General features: G+C 43.1%; 1 protein-coding gene across 7 annotated transcripts in view; it reads right to left on the minus strand.

Moving 5' to 3' along the window:
* Positions 1-8,432: 8,432 nt before the first annotated feature.
* The window catches only part of CREB5 (cAMP responsive element binding protein 5), a 241,291-nt gene continuing 230,567 nt past the window's right edge, over positions 8,433-19,156 (minus strand). For 5 of the 7 annotated variants that reach the window (XM_015853850.2, XM_085540547.1, XM_015853851.2 and 2 more), the window contains 3 exons: positions 16,887-17,114; positions 16,170-16,278; positions 8,433-15,197 (listed from right to left, as the gene is read on the minus strand). In XM_015853850.2, coding sequence (XP_015709336.1) covers positions 15,034-15,197; positions 16,170-16,278; positions 16,887-17,114 — 501 coding nt within the window. In that variant the 3' untranslated portion in view covers positions 8,433-15,033. The remainder of the gene's footprint in view (positions 15,198-16,169; positions 16,279-16,886; positions 17,115-19,156) is intronic. The other 2 variants (XR_014943626.1, XR_014943625.1) reach the window with 2 other exon arrangements.

The following is a 19,156-nucleotide window of genomic DNA, read 5'->3' on the forward strand; positions in this document are numbered from 1 at the left end:
GAACACAGCAAAATGGAAAAAGCCAATTAACAGGTGAATAATTACAATATTTGTCTCTTCTATTTACTTAGATGATTTGTCTGGAAGACAAGTGCAGCCTCAGACTTATTTGAGATTTCTCCTGCATTCTAAACCTCTTGTCTCGGTGGTTTTACCGGCAGTGAACACTGCTTTGGAAATGGTCTGAGAACCTTCAAATATTTTTATTCAAAACTCATCTGGTTGCTTCCAGAAGTCCCACGTGACAAAAAGATTTGGATTTCTACTGCCTGCTCTTCCCACTGATGCCTCAAGCATCGATAACCCAAACGATAACTCACCAGATCCCCGTCAGAGATTGAAGAAAGATAAATTATATCCTTGCAAATGCATGAGTAACTTTTGAGGTGAATAATGGAGTTTTCAGGATGGTGAGTGCAGAGTGTGTGGCACTGGATAGATTTATGGTGGACACGGGTGCTGGGGGGTACGGCCTCCTTCTTCACGTCAGCCAACATAATGTGTTCGGGGTGACACGGGTGAAACAGTCTCAATTTGTGGAATTTTTACTTTATTATTTATTGCCAATTAACACAAATTTCTCACTGCTGATTAGGGCAGTGGGAAAAATAAAGCATGAAGAATTAAGCACTGAAGCACAGGGCTTTCCTCCTGCTTCCCAGCTCTCAGCCTAGGTCTGACACCTCTCCCAGGTCCCATCAACACCTCTCTGACTTCCCACACAGGATACACTTGGCCCACCCCATCCCCTTGGAGAGCTGACAGGTTTCCTCCTGCTGTGATGGGTGTTTGGGAGCCCTCCTCCAGCCAAGTTTTCTTGTCAACTTTTCCATTTGCCATCCCTTCAGGTGGCACTCAGGGAAGACAGAGATATTAGCCCATGAATCAGAGAACCAGAGAATGGTCTGGGTTGAAAAGGACCTCAAAGATCACATAGTTTCAGCCCCCCTGCTGTGTGCAGGGTTGCCAACCACCAGACCAGGCTGCCCCAAGCCACATTCTGCCTGGCCTTGAATGCCTCCAGGGATGGGGCATTCACAACCTCCTTGGGCAACGAGTGCGTCACCACCCTTTGCATGAGAAACTTCCTTCTAATATCTAACCTAAACCTCCCCTGTCTTAGTGTAAAACCATTCCCCTTGTCCTATCACTATCTACTTTCCACTACCATGGAATGCACGAGGCTCGTCGGTGTCCTTCCTCAAACTGAAGAGAGGTCCTGAGGAAAGAAAAGTGTATAAAATCATGACGCAAATCAGAGCATCACTCCAGCGCCCTGAGAAGTAGCTCAGAGAACCCTGAACTGAGCTTCCAGGGAGCGCCACAGGGGGGCACGGCTGGACAGGGAACGCGCTGCGCTGTGCAGAGCAGGGCCGAGCCGTATTCAGTCCGGCCAAGACCAGACAAACCGTGCTGTGCCAAACTATGCTGAGCTGTGCTAAGCACCGGTCCAAGATCTGTCGAGCTGAGCTGTGCTGCTCCAGAGCCTTGCCTTGCCTAGCTGACCTATGCCATACCAAACCAAGCCATGCTAAGCCAGTCCAACACCAACCAAGCTAAGCCATGCCATGCCATGCTGAGCCAAGCAGTCCTGTGCTGAGCCATGTTAAACCAAGTTGTGCTTTGCCAAGCTAATCCACACTAAGTTGGTCCATGTCAACTGAGCTGAGCTGATACTTTCTGTGTTGGCAGCATGTCTTGCTGCATCCAATGAAGTCCAGAGCCAGAAGCATCTCAGGTTAGTGCAGGTGTGGCTCTGCTGCTTACTATAGATACAATATAGGCTTGACTCAGGAGAGATGGCATCCATAGCAACATCTGAGTTTGTCTCTTGCCACCTGAGTGTTTGATAAGGGAGAGAGAGGTGGCCTTACTCAGCTCACTGCCAACCTTAATTTAAGGCCACAGGTTTGAGAGTAGGGGGCAAAGACTTTTGCATAGTTTGCCCGTAAAAATGGAAGAAATATGGAATGCAAAACTCACCCTTCCCTTCCCTTCCCTTCCCTTCCCTTCCCTTCCCTTCCCTTCCCTTCCCTTCCCTTCCCTTCCCTTCCCTTCCCTTCCCTTCCCTTCCCTTCCCTTCCCTTCCCTTCCCTTCCCTTCCCTTCCCTTCCCTTCCCTTCCCTTCCCTTCCCTTCCCTTCCCTTCCCTTCCCTTCCTTTTCCCCCAATCACTGGCTTGCCTAAATAAGAGGTTGGTTTATTTCACATTGCTGGAGTTGATCAGGGGTGTTGAAAAGCTGCGGTAACCATTAATGTAAACCTGATTTTGTGTGTGGACTCATATGTCCTTCACACAAACTAAATGCATGTGGTCAGTCACAAGGAGGGCATTTACTTTTTCACACACTAGAGAGGCCCAGTGAAAAACAAAATGCAGAAATCCCATTGCTGTGGTGTGGGTACTGGCATATCACATGCTTCTAAATGCCTTGGTCGGCCTTAGGCACTGCAAGAAGCAGAGTTCTACCCTGCTCTGCTGAGCCAAAGGTGCGCAAGCATAGGTGAAACTTGCTGTCTGCCAAGCAGAGGCTTCTCAGGTGACCAAATCTAGAAGAGATGCATTTGTTCCCTGGAAATCTCTTTCACCATTCCAATGGGAGGCCACAGTCTTGCACAAATGATCACAGAAATGATGATCCACATGGAGGTAAACCTCAGGATTTCATTGGGTTGGTCCCTTGCATGAGTGTTCATGGAGCTGCAGGGTGAGGGACTTGTGCATTGCCCTCTCGTTGTTACAGGTGAGGCTGAGGCAGAAGGGGGCCTTTCCAATACCCGTCTGCAGTCCTGAGGGATTTCACAGTTGAGTGAATGGGAATCAGAGAGCAAACAGAATCTTTTCAATCCTTCTGAGGAATGAACGTGGGGAGGACCCTGTGCCAACTATAACAGACAGTGTGACTAACACAGAACACCGAGAACTGTTCCATGATATCATGAGACATTACACAGCGCTTGAAAAACAGTCTTTGATGACACGTGAAGGACTGGCAAGCGTATTTCAGGGAATCCTCTTTTATTTCTTAAAGGATTTCAACCCATGTTCATCGTGTTAAGCGTAATTTAACATTTTCAGTGGTTAGATTGGTGTGAGTTTTGCATATCCATCATTTAAATTGGGGGTAACAGGAGGTGTAGGAACTTATGTTAAAAGTTGCATATTTATAGTTCCTTGGAGGAATTAGACATTGGGACTTTATAATTTGACCGTGTACTTCTAGACTTTGCCCACTGTGCTGTGGCTTTGCCAAATAACAGATATTGACCAAACTCTGTTTGTATTTGGTATTATAGAACATACATAGAAATACTTCCATAGAAAATACGGTGACATTGGCCCTCACAGTTTTTGGCGATTTTAATACTACAAGTGTCAATAAGGACACAAAATCCTTGCCTTTATTACAAATAATATAGTGGAGCAAAACAAAGAACTTTTTAGAAAATGAATATGCTCAGGGGAAATTCAATAAATCTTTGTTAGGAAGAAAAAAAGTCTTAAGTATAAATACATAAAAACTCGCTGTGTATTGTGCAAACGTTGCTTACTGCTAACGGAGTAATGCATTGTAAATCAACAGTGGGTCCCATAGCACATTACGGTATGTTTTATTGGGTTTTTACCTTAAGGTAATGTCTTTTATTAAGAGTATATGAGAACACACTGCTGAATACCTTGTTTTTCACAGTGCTCTATACATAATGGTTTTGGCTTTTTTTTTTTTTTAATTATTATTTTTTATTTGCTTCATTAAACATTCCTGTAATTAATGTGTTTAATGGGAATCCAGAAGTAACAAATATAAAATTTATTGTGGTTTAAAAACCCCCACTTTGGTTACTAGATTTTCCATTAACAAATGGCAATGATAGAATTCCTCCAAGTATTTCTGTGTTCACCCCAGAAATCTGCTGCTGAAACAGGTGATGTTTTCAACTGTGTAATGGGAAAGTAATTCCACATAAATAATCCTCATGAAGGAGTCAGTATAAATAAAGAGGGGGAGAACACCGAACAGTGTCTTTAAAATAATCCAAAAAAAAGCTGTTTCAAGCTTGATAAGGAGATGTGTGTATTCGCTCTGGAGCTTGCAGGGTGAGTTATTAGGTGTTGAAAGACACCATCTAGGAAGCCTGACCCATCAGAATTTGAATGTAAAAGGCAAGTGACAACTGAATACATGAAAAGCCTTAGAGCCGGCTCCCAAAGCCCTCTTTCCCTGCCTGAAAAGCTCGTTTATCTTCGGATGAATAAGAGTTACAGAATTGGAACCTAAGGAGAAAATCGGTGGTATCCACGGCCAAGGGAATGCTTCCCTCCCACCAGTTGGATTATAAACATGTGTGAGTTTGGGTAATGAGGCTACAGGGCTCTCCCTGCACTTCTGTGCATGGCTGTGGCATTTATTTGAAGGCTGATACAGCTTTGCATCGCTGTGACATATCTCACGAGCTCTCGGCTGGACAAATAACAAATATGTGTCAGATCTGGAGCATCTTTTTACAGCGTGAAAAATAGATCCATCTAATCCAAGAGGAAATTGTAATAGGAAGAACACTGTTGTTATAATGGCCTCGTAATGTGGATGAGCTTGGCTAAAGCTTTGAAGAAGACAAGTGGAAAGCAAACCGACCAGCTTCTCCTTGGGACAGGGATGTCTAGCCAGGGCTGTGTGGTCGTGCCTCCAGCAGAGTGGCTCTGATGGCCTGAAGTCCTCTGGCTGGGCCCTGATGGATTGTCTGCTACTGAGGGCAGGAAAAGAGGCCCTGAAGCAGGGCCCTGCTCACATTTTCTGGTTTCTGTCCCTTGCTCTGTCACTCTATTCCTCTCCGTGTGCTGCTGGGGGGAAATGAAGACGGTTATGTTTACCTACGTCCCTGGGTAATTATAGCACTCTCCCTGAGGTGACGGGGACATGCAGCACTGCATGGCCGCAGGTGGGTGACACATCTCATTTAAATACCCTCATTACTCCCCTCTGACAAGCTTGGATATTTGCCCACCTCATTCCAAGGCCAGCCTGGATCCATTTAAAATTAATATATTTTTTTTTGTTCCCCTCTATGCCTCTTGCATTTAGAATCTGTCCTTTGCTTCCCCTTCCAGCTGCTGTCCTTCATCAGCCAAGGGCCTGTCCTGGAAGCATCTCTCGGCCAGGCCCAGTTGGGGAACAGGGACATTGCTGGAGAGGTGCAGCAGGGCTGTGTGTGGCTGCAGCACTGATGTCAGCGTGTGGTGCTCTCCTCCTTGAAGAACAGCCACAGCAAAACAACAAGAAAACCCATCTGGATCAGCAGCCCGTGCTATGGTACAAGACTCAGTCTGGTGTGACCTGTGTCATGGACTGGTCTTGCTGCAGTCAGTTCCTTCCCCTCATGCACAGCTCCTGAAGCTAACAAGAACTGCTGCCTTGTGGCACAGAATGAAAGTGATTACTGAAACCAAAGGGAAGGCAAGAGGAGGATGTAGAGCACTTCTGCACAAAGCCACCTGCCTCCTTGGGAAATCCATCGTAATCCAGAGGGCCCCTGATATAAATTAATCTGTTTCTGTCTTTGTTTTTTTTCTTGACTCAATTTCCTACATGAACTGACAAGTTATGTCAAGTATTTGTGTTTCTTTTAACTTTCTCTGCTGCCAGCTGAATGCAACATGCTATGGAAACACCTGCTGACCTGCTGTATATACACACACACCTGTACAATCTGCGTATTTACACCAAACAGCTGCATCTTCTGTATCTATCCGTATCATCCCTTTGTATGCCTACAGCTTTATCATTTGCTTTTACAGCAGGGCAGGCAGATTGCAAATTTCTCAGTTCTCTGCAGAAAAGCCCCTGGTGCCCCTGATTTAGGAAAGGCAGCTCAAGCTGAGGCTGCTCATGTGGTGCTGCAGCACGTCCCTGGGAAACGGGCTGATTAGGTTCACTAATGGCGGAGCTCTCAGGGTATTTGCTTACCTAACATGATCAGCACACACTTCTTAAATATTTTATCAGCTTTGAGGGGTCAGCCTCGTAACGTGGTTTTATGTTGCACTGGAGGACAGAGCAGGCTGGAGGAAAAATGGCGCAAAGAGTGCTGCAGGAAGGGGGGTTAAGCAAATGACAAGCATTAATGCCCTGCTTACCATTGCTAAAACCCATGCCCCTGTTTTGGTAGGTCAGGCACAAGAAGTTAGGCCACTTGCAATAACAAAGCAGACCAAAGAATTCGGCACAAGGCCCCGAGGCCTCCCTGGCTAGCTCTGATCAAGAGAGTGCTGACGGTCCTGTTTTAACTTGGATCTTTTCTTTCCCACTCTCCCTTGGTTAATTTTTTGATTCTTTGAACTTACCTATCAGGAAGCTTTAGTTTAAACCTTGAGGACATTTCCCATGCACCAAACCCTCCAATGAGTGGAGTAAAGCATTTCTGCAGTGAAAACGTGTGCAGCAGAGTAATTCCAGCAGTAGTCCCAGAGCTGCAGAGAGGCCTCGGTGGCTAGGAGCTATTTGCAGGGAGGAAAGCTTTTTCCCTCTAAGTGAGCCCATAATGTGCCTTCAGCTGGGCAGTGCTGGCTCCAGGGTGGATAGGACAAGTCTAAAGGTGGGTCCGCAGTGCAGTGCCAGAGCTTTGGGTGGCAGGGGTTGCTGGTGGTGGAGCAAACCCAGCCACACTGTTTCTTACACTTCTCCCAAGCACTGTGTTCAGGGGTTCCCCAGGAGGATGACTGGGGTGGACATGGCTCTTTTATAACTGCCTGAGAGTCTACATGCTATTGGAGGGCTTAGTGTTCACAAGTACATTCTTCTCTATCTATTCCAACTTTTTTATTTTTATTTTTTTAAATAAACCCCAAACCAGCTAAAAAAGCACAAATGTCTGCTTTCTGCTCCATCCTCATGCTGGAAGACTATGTCTGGCTGATGCAAGTCGTAGGATTCATCTTGCTGACCCCACGCATCCCCCATCTGGCTGCCTCCCCACAAAGGAATGACAGGGGCTGGAGCATTCACTGTCAACAATTCATTTTCCTCTAATAATAACTTTGTTTTGATGACTGCTGTCCAGAGCAACCTGGGGAGAGCAGTAGTAACAGCGGACTGCTTGGAGGAGCAACAAATGCTGTGGCCAGGTTTGGGAAACCATGAATCAGCTGCAAAGGGCAGTGTTACCTCAGCTTGAATACATCTTGCTTAGCTCATACAGTCAGGTGTAAATATAACTGTGGGGACAATAACAAAGTCCTGTGATATGCCTTCATGGGAGGCATCTATTTTTATAGTTATGATGATTCTCTTCCAGTATTTGGTCACAAAGCAAAAGCCCTGCTGTATAAATACAGGTTAGGCAGTGGTGTGACAGCCTTGCTTAAAAGGCTGTTCAGATTTATATGGCCTCAGAAATTACTCTATATAATGCTGTTGCTTGATGTGTGAGGAAGTGGCTGCAGGACCCCCTTGGAGAGGGAGCCATGTACATCTACAGCTCCTTCTGGCTCTTACAAAGAGAGAATGGGAACAGTGGTATGGCTCTGCCTTTTTCCTACCCATTTTAGGAGGGCAAATGCTCTTGACTGGATTCAGCCTTTTGAAAACCCAGGGGGAGAGCAGCAGGACCTGCATTTATGCTAGACCTCCAAGGAGCATCCCTGCAGGCTGCCCAGTGCATCTCCTGCAGGGTGACACCACAACCAGGTTCTCTTGGCAGGCTTGTCACTGCAGCAAGACTGCACATTATGGATTGTGGGCACAGCCATCAAGTCATCACCCCAGCACAGCAGCATGGTCATAGCATCATGTAAACCTAAGGATGGGTTCAGCCTGACAAATTTCAGGTTACGATTTACTCGTGGTGCCAAGGTCTGTATTGGACCAATTTATAGTGAGAAATGAGGTTGGCAAGATAACAGGGGCACCACAATTAGAGCTAATTAGCCCAGCAGGAAATCCATTTCCAGGCAGCTTTTGGCAAGAGGCAAGGTTGGCAGGATAACAAGCATAGAGTGTATTTTGATATAAGCACACTCCAGCTGCAAGGAAAAGTAAAATAACAGCTTGTCTCATCCTTATGCGGAGGCCTTATGTTAGGCTCTACCACATCAGCCTTTTTGTTTGAGGCTTTGCAGCCTCTGCACTTGGACAACCTTCAGAGACCTCGCTCCTGCAAGGCACCAAGTCTTCCGGTAGACATGTGGTGGCCCTGTGCAGTGAGGTCAGCAGGGTGGTCTTGATCCTGCAGCCACATGGGTGCTGCCCTGCACCCCAATCCTCCACCAGTTCTGGGGGAGATTAGAGATTTTGCATCGCCAGCCAAGTGCAAAGAAGGCATGAGCTGCCAGATCTGCCTAAGAATAGAAATAATCAACAAGCAGCACGGTTAACTTGCAGGAGTTATCTGTGTCATAAAATGTCTGGGCTACAGACACAGCCAAACTACTGGAAATATTTGTATTTGAGTGCTTTATTATATTGGAATTGCAGTGATATTATTAACATTTGTACAAATGCACAAAAATCCTGTCTCTTCTAGCTAGAAAGAGATGTAAAAATCTGACCTAGTTGAACAGTCTCAATGAACTCATTGTCCATTTGCAACAATAATGGGTTCACAATGCAACAAAAAAGCTTAACATAAAATTAAACATATTAAATGCTGCAGCAACTATTTACACTTATGTACCAAAAAAAATAATAAAAAAAAATTATCTCCCTCCGTTAAGGAAGGTGGTTGCTTTACAGAATAAAACAGACAAACAAACATAAAAACTTTGCATACAATACAAACAACCTCAAGCCCCAAACTTACTGTGACAGCACCTTTTTTTTTTTTTTAATATAATATATATATATTTATATATATAAACTTCGATAGTTTAGGCTTACTCCAAGCAGTGCTAAAAGTTCCTTAAAACAAGGACAATGACAATATTCCAAAGAAGCGACTTTCATGGATGATTGTGACCTGGTGTTTAAATTGAGCTGATACAGAGAAAAGTACAGAGCTCACCAACATGGGCTGGGAAACACTGGGGTTCAGATTACAAAGTTCATGGCAAAACTCTCAGTGGCCATTACTCTCACTTGGATGAGCGAGCACACCTTGCATGCAAAATATTTTGCCTTTTGAAAGTGTGGTAAAAGGCTGTTTCTGATATTCTTGCAACCCCAGCTCCTATGTGTGTGGGGGGGAAGAAATTCTCTGGAATTTCCTAGAATCCAGCAAGGAAAACATTTCCCTTCAGATAAACTATCAGCCCCCCGTCCCTTCTTTCCTGACACTGCTTCAATTGCCGTAAAGGTAGAATGAGCTTACAGTCTTTGTTCAGAAAACTGCTGCATGTATTTTAGCCAAAAAGAGATTTGGGTCTCGTAGTCTTGCAACACGGGCTGGCGTGATGTTTTGGGGAGAGGGGGTTCAAGAAAGGTTCTACCCAGGGAAACTTAGCATAATTAACATTTAATTTGCATAAATATGGAACTGGAGATCCCGAATACCAGGTATTACATATCAGCCTAAATATAGCATTTTGCAATTATTGATTCAAGTCCAAGGAGAGCCTGGGAAAGAATCAGATTTCCACTTAGCGAATCAATCTTCTTTTGAGTGTATGCGAACACTGACATTTTTGGCCTCACAAAGTTTTAAGATTTGCTATAAAGCAGGTTTGAAAGCTATGTAAAACCAACAATATTAAGCAATTTAGCTCCACGTGTAAGCCACTGATAAAACCGAGACAACTGTAAGCTCTGAAAACAATGTTACCGATATAAGCAGTCTTTGCAATAAAATTATGACTTCAGATGATGAAAAAAATGAATGATGTTTTTTGGTGTTTAGATCGCTTAAGATTTTATTGCTTTATTTGTCCTTAGAAGTTTTTAGTCTCTTTTCTTAATCTTCTTAATCTTTTTTTTTTTTTTTTTTTTTTTTAAAGGTGCTGTCCCTAGTCAAGTTATAAGGCAACATATTTTATTGATTTACACTTTTAATACACAGTATGGCCACTGTTATCACTGCAGCGTCACAGCTACCGTGGGTTAGACAACAGTCAAAGTGCATTATCATGCACAACAGAGCCAGTCTCCTGACCTTACGCTATAGAGGACACTTTGGTTCTCAGGATGAGAGATTACAAATATAGCTTAGATGCTGCCTCACACACTTTGCATAATTAAACATTTATATGCTATCATGAAGAGGGTGTAAAGTCTAAGTCACACTGCAGACTTGGTTGTTTTCAGCTTCTCCGTTTGGGCAGATGTGAGAGACAAGTTGTAGATATGCCACCAGTGAAAGCATATAAATGTATCTGGTGCAAACGTCTTACAAGAGAATTATAAATGACTTAACAAGGGAGAGCAAGAAAGAGCGAGAGCTAAAGTGCAATTTTAAAATAATATAAATAACTGAAACGTAGAAATAAGGAGCTAATTAGTTGGAAATTGTTTTGTTTTATAGGCACAGTTTTCACGTCTACGGATCAATCTTTTTTTCTTCTTCCCCCTTCAGTAACTTTATCTGATGCATAATGGAGTTTCAATGGTCTACACCTAAGGAACACTGCTTAGTAAGAGGACAGAAGAAGCAATGATAAGGCAGTATAGTGCAACTCACTATGTGGTATTAGAAGGGAAACAAGAATGGGGTTAGATCTTCCACGGTGATTTATGTAATCAGTCTTTAAAAAAATAACAAGAGAGAAAAGAAAAAACAGGCAGGCTTTCCAGTTCTATGTTGACCCATGCTTTCTAATATGAGAGAGCATATTTTCCAATACAAAGGGAACGACTGAAAGTTCGTAATTTGTTTTGCTATTATTAAAAGAAAAAAAAAAAAAGAAAAAAGAAAAAAGCAGATGCTGCTTTAAGGAAAACATTTAATTCTAGGAATTTCTGTACAACTGACCTCAGCTAACTTCTCCATCTTAGATGGATGTCTTCTGCTCGAGACCCTGAAAGATTATGATGCACACACACCTAGAGCACGTTATTGCAAAACTAATACCGAAACATTAAAGGAAAAGGATAAAAAATAAAACCAAAACCAAACAGATTCTGTACAAGAATACTGTTCAAATGGAATGTGTTAAAATAACATTTATTAATAAATACTTTATAAAATTCTATGTGAATACTAAATTAATAGATTCCTGTTTTAAAATTGCTTTGGTCCTCGTGAGTTTTCATAAATTCACTCTATATGCTTTTTTTCTTTTTTTTTTTTTTACTAAAAAAAAAGGTATTAGCTGCTAAAAAGCACATTATGCCTAAACTAAAAGGCTACTTTTAAACACTAAATATCGTCGCTTAAAAAAATATGAATTCTCAAAAGTTGGGCATTTAACAACACTTATAGCTGGCTTGTTAGTTAATAGGACGGAGTCAGTTAACACACAAAATCCACACGCACTGAGGCACTGAACCATTGACTTTCCACTATTCAGAACATGGGCAGCATACATTTAGCTTCATAGCAGGAATTAACTCCAAACAGCACAAAATTCTCCATAAATCATCCTCATCGTCCTTATAAAACACACCATGATAGCACACAAACTACTTGTCTCCCACAGGCAGTGTCATGAATATGGCTTGCATAAGTTGACCCAGGGAAGGGGCTGGGGGAGAAGGAGCTGGATCACAGCATAGTTTCTTTCCAATAAAAGTATTGCAATTGTCCGTGGCTGAGATTTCCAACGTACTTCCGCTGTAATGCAACAAGACATGTCATCCCCAGAGATATATTTGAGGTGGGCAGGCTTCTTTCCAGCGGAGAAAGCCTGTGCAGAGCAAAGCTGAGCAGGGGAGCTCCTCATCAAGTCCCTGCTGGTGGGATGGGGCCCAGAGTCTGCCAACGGGCTGGGCTTGAGAGGCAAGAGAAAAGCACATCAGACTCCAGCAGCAGCTGGTGGAAAAGCAGGGTTTCTCCTCAAATGAAAGAGCGCAGGAGGACGTGCTGAGAGGAAGGCCACAGCGGGGTGGAGGGGCAGGCTCTGTCCTCAGCCTCCTTCCTCAGGCTGCCCCAGCATACAACTGGCCAAAGGCCTGGGGAAAGGCTGCAGGGTCCCTGCCCTGCAAAACAAGAGTGCTTTAAGGTGGAAGTGAATCTGACGAGCGATATAAGGTGCCTGGCAGGGTTGGTCCTTTTACCGATAGAGCTGATATAAATATGCTGCGTGTTGGCTTGGCCTGTGAACCTGTGACAGAGTTACAAGAAGCAATAGCAAATAGCTTTTCATCCTTTACTTATTTCCACATCACTAGCAATGATTATACCTAAAGGCCAATAGTATAGAGAGGAGACATTTCATTGTAATTACACATTTAGGCCAACATGTGCGGTTGGCTTGCCTAGTTAGCATTAAAAAAAGAAATAATTGAGCTATATATAATACACATCAGTCAAACTGTCAAGTTGCTGAATTTAACAAAACTTAGGCAAGGTTTTTGCATTTTTTTTTTCCACTTTTTTTTCTTTTTTCTTTTTTTTTTTTTTTTTCCTCCTTGTTAATGTAGAGGCTTTCAGTTTAACAGCTAAATATTTTAATTGAGAAGACTGAACAAAATGAAGCTAAACCGTAATTCTAGTGCAGTGCAGCTCAACTGGACATTCTAACCTTATCAACTACTTAGATTCGTGGTTGTTTTTTTTAACATATTTAAGTGCTACCCATATAGAGGGAAGGTTTGCAAATTAACCCTGTGATGGCTTTTTATTTTTCACAGTGAAAGATGACGTTCAGACACAGGGGAAAGGCTTGTTTTGTCTTTTACATCGTGGATATTCAGCTGGAACATTTTGCTCGACTGCATATTTGAAAGAAGTTCCTTTGGGAGCCATGATGAAGCAAAACCACTTAGCTATTACCACCGGAGATTAAAAAAAAAATAAAATTATAGATTCAGTATTTAAAACACTTTAAAAGTATATGTTTGTCTAAAATATAATAGAAAATCCTTTACATTTGTATTTTTTTTCTTTTTTCTTTTTTTTTTTTTTTTTGGTTCTTAGACTATATAATCAAGTCAAGATTTACACTGTACATTAAAAATCTTCTTTTGAACATATTTGCATAAACGGAAAGAGAACTGTTCAAGAATACTGATAAAAAAGTTAGTTACCGAGATAAGAACTTATTCAGAAACAATCCTCAGAATGTTGCATTTTCCTTCCAAAAGAGCCCTGCTCCTGACAGTGCCCCTCACTTTGCTTGTTTAGCTCTCCTTCCCGCTCTGAGAAGGGCCACCCTTCTTAAACCTGTGACTCCTTTCACAACCAAGAAACAGCAGCTGAGGACAAGAACCTCACTTCAGAACGAAGCATGTTCTGGCTTGGAGTGTTTGCTAGGAATAACATGAATTATCTTTTGCTACTAAAGATGCAGTTTGAAATGTTTGAATGTTCATCACCAATTCAGAGCTGGGTCCTGCTCTGTAGGGCAGATGAAGGAGGTGTCACCACTGCCAGCCTTGAGAGAACCAGGATACAGAAAGGCAGCGTAATTAACCGGCATCATCTCCCTCTGATTTCCCCATCAATCACTGCTGCTGCTCTGAGATGCAAATCCGTTGTGCTGAGGCAGGCACATAGTCCAAACAAAACCCTTAATTGTGGCATAAAGCCCCTTTACAGACCCTCTTTGCAGGACTGAATTTTATCCAGTGAGTGCAGTGGAATTTGCCATTCTTGCAGCACTTCTTAGTGTCTGCACACTTGATAAAAAAAATTTTTAACGTCATTATAAGACAATTCCTTACCCGCTGTAAACTGGAGTAAGTGCCATTATGGTCAGTGAAGCTCCACTGATGTCTGCCAGCTCAAAGCCAGTCCGTGTACATCCAAGGGGATGCCTGCAGAGACCAGGACTTGCCCCGGTAATTAAAAGTGGCGTTTTGCCAACTGGTCAGAATGGTTACGCTGATTTATTTTTCATTTATAGCCTGTGAAATCTGAGGCTGTTAACTTTCAGTGCTAGAACAATGTAAGCAGGTTAGGGAACAGAACTTTTCTGAATTATATACTACATGGATTTGCTATGTTAACGACTGGCAGCACTAAAGAATTGCTGTAATTCTCAGGTGTTACTTGCTATGCCTGCTCTGTGCCACAGCCATTTACCTCAGCAGCTTACACGGCTCCTAGCATCAACACAGCTGGCTTTCAATCTTGCTTCACCTGCAACTGCACTGCTTTCACCTTTCCCTGTTTATTAAAAGCACTAAATCAGGAGCATTTCTGTTTTTCAAAACAGAAAAGCTCAGTGCGGCCCAGCTGCGGGTGAAGAGCTAGTGAAAGCAGCAGCCGTGCTGGCAGTTTGTAGGTAGGCTTGATGTTTTTACTTGTTTATCGCTGTTCTCTAAGAGGGGGAGGAGGAGAGGGAAGCTTGGCAAAGAGAAGAGCAGAGGGCTCGGGAAGGGAGAAGAGAGTTGTGAGAATAACTGAAGGATAAAAAGGGCAGAGTGGGAGAGAGCTGGAGGAGGACAGCTGGGCAAAAGGGCACGTTACTGGGGTTTGGGTTTGTTCCGATAGCCACACACTGTGTAACCGCGTTGAAAGACGAGGTTCTGGTGATAGCACAATTCTAACTCACTTTTTATGATGCTGTCAGCAGATGCCCTCTCTATATATTTATAGCCTAATTACTCCTAGTTACTTACATATGACTCTGTTTAATACTTTTCATGCCTCACATTGGCTAACAAGCTGCAGTTTAACACAACTCCGTATTTCTGAGGCTTCAGGCTAGATTGGTGAGAAGAAAATGTGACTATGTACAGAGACAGTTAGGTTTATAAACAAGTAACTGGTACCAAAAAAACTGGAGAATGCACCAAAGCATTTCTCAAGCTGATAGCATATTAATTGCATAACTCCCTTTTATGTAACTAAGTATAAAAGACATTTTAATAACTATAAAAATGAAAGCCAGTCTTTCAAGAACTGAGGAATCTTCCAGGTTTGAGTTACGGTCAAAAATGTCCTTAGCACGGAGGACGTTTTGATATGCTACTACTTTCCCCTAGCAGTTTCTGATCCACCAGTTTTAAAGGATAGGATTGATGTCTGTTCTGTGGCTGGCGAGCTGGGTGAGAGTGGAGCTGCCCACAACATCGCTGACGGAGGAGGAGGTGGTGATGGTGTTGTGCTGGATGACTTGCTGCTGGGAGCATGCTGGGACTGGGCTCGCAGGAGGACTGCTCTCAGGACCTGGAAAAGGACAAGGGACAGAGCGCATATTCAGACACCTGATGGTAACCCAATGTTAGGAGCCAGCAACTTGAAAAAACACCAGTACCTTAGTGGCTATTAAAGCAACACCTAGGACAAAAGGTCCAGTATCATAAGGCTTATAAAGCCTAAATTCTCTATTTGCTCCAGCAGAAATCAAAATTGCAGTGTAATGCACTGCATCACAGAAAATCCAATTCAAGCAACAGTTGATAGGCATGTAATGCAATTATGTATTTTTTCTTTGAGTACTGTTAAAGAGACAGATGCATAGTAATGCAGACAAGACAGAAATGGGCTCTATTTTAAAAGAATGCTGCAATCTAGCAAATATTAACCCAGAGGCTCTTCTGAGCAAAGAACTCTACGGCCAAGCAAAGAATTTGTTCATAAATTACCATACTTGTAAAATGCATCAGCTAGACAGAATTGATTCAATGTCAGCATCAGATGTGATTTTAAAAAGAAAAGGCAATATAAGAGTTAAAAAGAACAAACCTTGAAAACCTGCTCCGCGCTTGGTCTGCGCCACAGTCAGAGCACAGTACCGTTTTCGCTGGAGGGGGCTGTAATGCTTTCCTTTATAACTTCCCTTTTGGAGAGTTATGTTACTGTGCTGGCAGCGCTGTGCCCAGGAGGACTCTTGCAGGTCTGGAGCTCTGAGTTCCACGGGGATCCTCCACATGGGAGCCAGCATCCATCCGTGCGCATCGCCTTGCGGGGTGGAGGGACAGGGAGGGACCAGCAGTGCTGGGCTGGGTGCGAACTGTGGCTTTTTGGATTTTAAGCAGGGCTGGTTAAATAGGGGCAGGAGATGGGACAGCTTGGACGATGTTTGAGAAGAGAGGTTCATGTTGTAATATGGCCAAGAAGGGATTCTGGAGGGAAGAACTAGAAACTGTGTTTTCCTGTGGGTGGTGTGGAGACAGAGTAAGCATACTAGCTACTTACTTAGATATCCTTGTGATTCTTTCTGCATGGCTGTTATCGGACAGTCTTTATGCGTTAACAACAACTGTTTCAGCTGTGCTACCTCATTTTTCAGCATGGAGACCTCATTCTAGAAAAGAAATAGAGGGTTTGGTTTGCCACAAATCTTAAAATGCACTGTTACACAAAGTTAAAATTGAAGAGCGCAAAAAATGATCCATAGCTTTGGATGAATGTCCTTGACGTTATTTTATAACTAACTCCTTTTGAGGGCAGTTTGGCCCCCAGATTTGATGCCATAAGCTGACACACAAACTAACTTCCGCGCACAATGTAAGAAGCACGCCATTCCTGTGCTTTTAATACCAAATTTATTTTCATACTCTTCCCTTCAATTTATGCTCCCATCTCACTGGCTTAGAGTTGGGGCTTAGCTACGTGCTCTGCTCTGAAGAAGTCCTTTATAGCCAAGGTAATGGCACTTAAAAAAAACCCCACCAAAACAGTGACAAGAAAAGAAAATAAATACTGTTCTGTCTAGTGAAGGCTTCTAATCCCAAGACAGCTTTTTCCTGGCTTATCCTGCTAAAATGAAATTATTCCTCTAATTGGAGCACAGGCACCTCGACTAACCACCTTTGATAGTGCCGCGCTCCCACACAGCAGTGGTTGTGCCGGGGCAGCACTAAGCACAAAGAGGGCCTCTGTGTCCATGGGGGCACAGACAGTGGCTCGCACCTGAAGCTGCATGTTTGTCTGGGTGAGTTCTTCTGCTTTCTTTTCCAGTGACATCACCCAGACCTTCCTCTTCTGTCTGCAGCGTGTGGCAGCAGCTCGGTTCCTCTCCAGAAATTTTCTCCTCCTCTCATCAGGGTCTTCATCCACCACCCTTCTCCGGCGGCCTCCAGTGGGCTGTGGCGGCTGTATCGTCTGTGTGGGCTGCATTTGCTGTGCGGCCGGTGAAACCTGTTGAGTAGAGGATTGACAAGGCAATGGGTGGGGGGAAAGGAAAAGGGAAGGAGGCTGAGGCATTGGGAGCATCTCCCACAGTTGCCTGGTTGGATGGCAGGCCAGGAGAGGCACGCGTTGAAAGACACTGCCACATGCCACTAATATTAGCTACTGGCAAAGAGATACACTGGTTGAAGGGGAGATTTTTTTTTAAACGATTCTCTGAATATTAGTACGAAAAATATTTTTCCCTTACAGCTAGTTATTAAAAACTTTTCACTAAGGTACTTTCTCTGCCACCATCTATTTCAAAGCTGAAATGTCAAGTTTCTCTCAGAAGCCCTTTTATTCAAAGGAGAAGACTGTAGAGGCCTTATTTCAGTCTCTTTTCTTCTTGTTTTTTGGTAATTACTTCTGAAATTTTGGGACATTTCTTTTACACATGCTCTTCCATCTCTGCTCAGTATCTCATAGCCTCTGGAGATGGGAAATATAAGTGCTCTTCCATCTGAGCGCACCCAGGAAGCTATGGGCAAAGGTGGTGAGCCAGGAGACCCCAATGCCCATAAGATGTAGTTGGAATAAAGGATTTAGGTGTTCACACACGTGTGGATTTTGATCAAAGAATCATAGAATCACCAAGGTTGGAAAAGATCTCTAAGATCATCCACTCCAAGCATCCACCTATCACCAACATTTCCCACTAAATCATGTCCCTCAGTATATCTAAATGTTTTTTGAACACATGCTATACTCTTTATTGCCATTTATTTGACAACAATCATGAAATCCACTCACAACCCCTCTGCTATGAAAATATGGAAAGCCACGTATTTATACCTTTTCAAGTGAAGGAGAGTATCAGCCTTGCTCCATAAAGTAATTTGCCTATGCCCTTACAGAGGAAGCTTGTGATGGAGCCAGACCCCACCAGACTGTGCTCTGACTTTCCTGGATGAAATATTCGCCTATTTACTGGTGAGAAATGAGTATCAGACTTCATGTTCAGCACTTCTAAAAGCAATAGGTGCTGTGCTACCTGGGAATAACAAGCTCTCTGACTGCTTTCCTGCCATACCATGGTGCCCACACCCTTGTGCTTTGGGTTTTTCTTGATGTTTGGATCTGGTTGCTGGAGCACAGATGGAGACACTTCTGCTATTTCTGCAACTCCTACAACAGTGGAGTCTGGAACAGTCCAGAAACATGAATTGTTGACTCAAAATTTATCTTACTATTCTGGCAAAGGCCCAAACCTCCAAGGTGCTTCTTTTTGACTTTAGGGAATGGACGTACTCAGTGCTTTGTCAGATGGAGTCCTGAATTTCAACTGCAGCAATTAACATTTGTTTGGTTAACACACCTGTCTGTCTCAATTAAAATGATACTATCAGCTTGCAAGGTTGCTTTTCTGTCTAGAATCTCACCACAAACTTTGAAGCAGAACTTGCTCCTTTTCCCAGCTGACTTGTGTCAGTTAGAGTGGCAATTTTATGTATAATTATACTGTGCATCTGATAATGCCTTTCACATAAAGCCAAATTTACTCTCAGCTTTCTGTTGCACAGTCAGGTAATTTCCATTCTGTAGGAGCAGAAAAAAATAAAACCAAACTGACAAACTTTTAAAACTAAATAAGCCACCTTGCACTTTCTGCCTGATTCTTAACATTTTAGCTTGTATGAAGTCCTTCCATTTGCAATTAAAGCTTCCAATCCACTGCAGAAACGGGGCGTTGTACTTATGTTGCAGCCTCCATCTCTGCCATAGGAGATGTCCACTGAGGGATACCAGCTGCCCTCTGTCCTCTGAGGCTGAGCGTGCTAAACACTTTAGCCCTACATTCTGTTAGAATATATCTTAGTAACTGTCTAAGCATCATTCTCTAACAGGAGGTCTCCATTGCCTATGGACAAACACACTCCAGTAAGAAAGGAAAGGAACATATATTAATGTTAATTATTTTTAATAAAATGCCTATCATATGTCCATAATCAAGACAAATGTAGGAAAGGCAATAAACTGAAACATCCCAAACTCTGCTCTACCTAAGCTAT

The sequence above is a fragment of the Coturnix japonica genome, chromosome 2 (assembly GCF_054131305.1).
Source record: "Coturnix japonica strain WE chromosome 2, WE-NBRP24, whole genome shotgun sequence".
NCBI classification, from domain to species: domain Eukaryota; kingdom Metazoa; phylum Chordata; class Aves; order Galliformes; family Phasianidae; genus Coturnix; species Coturnix japonica.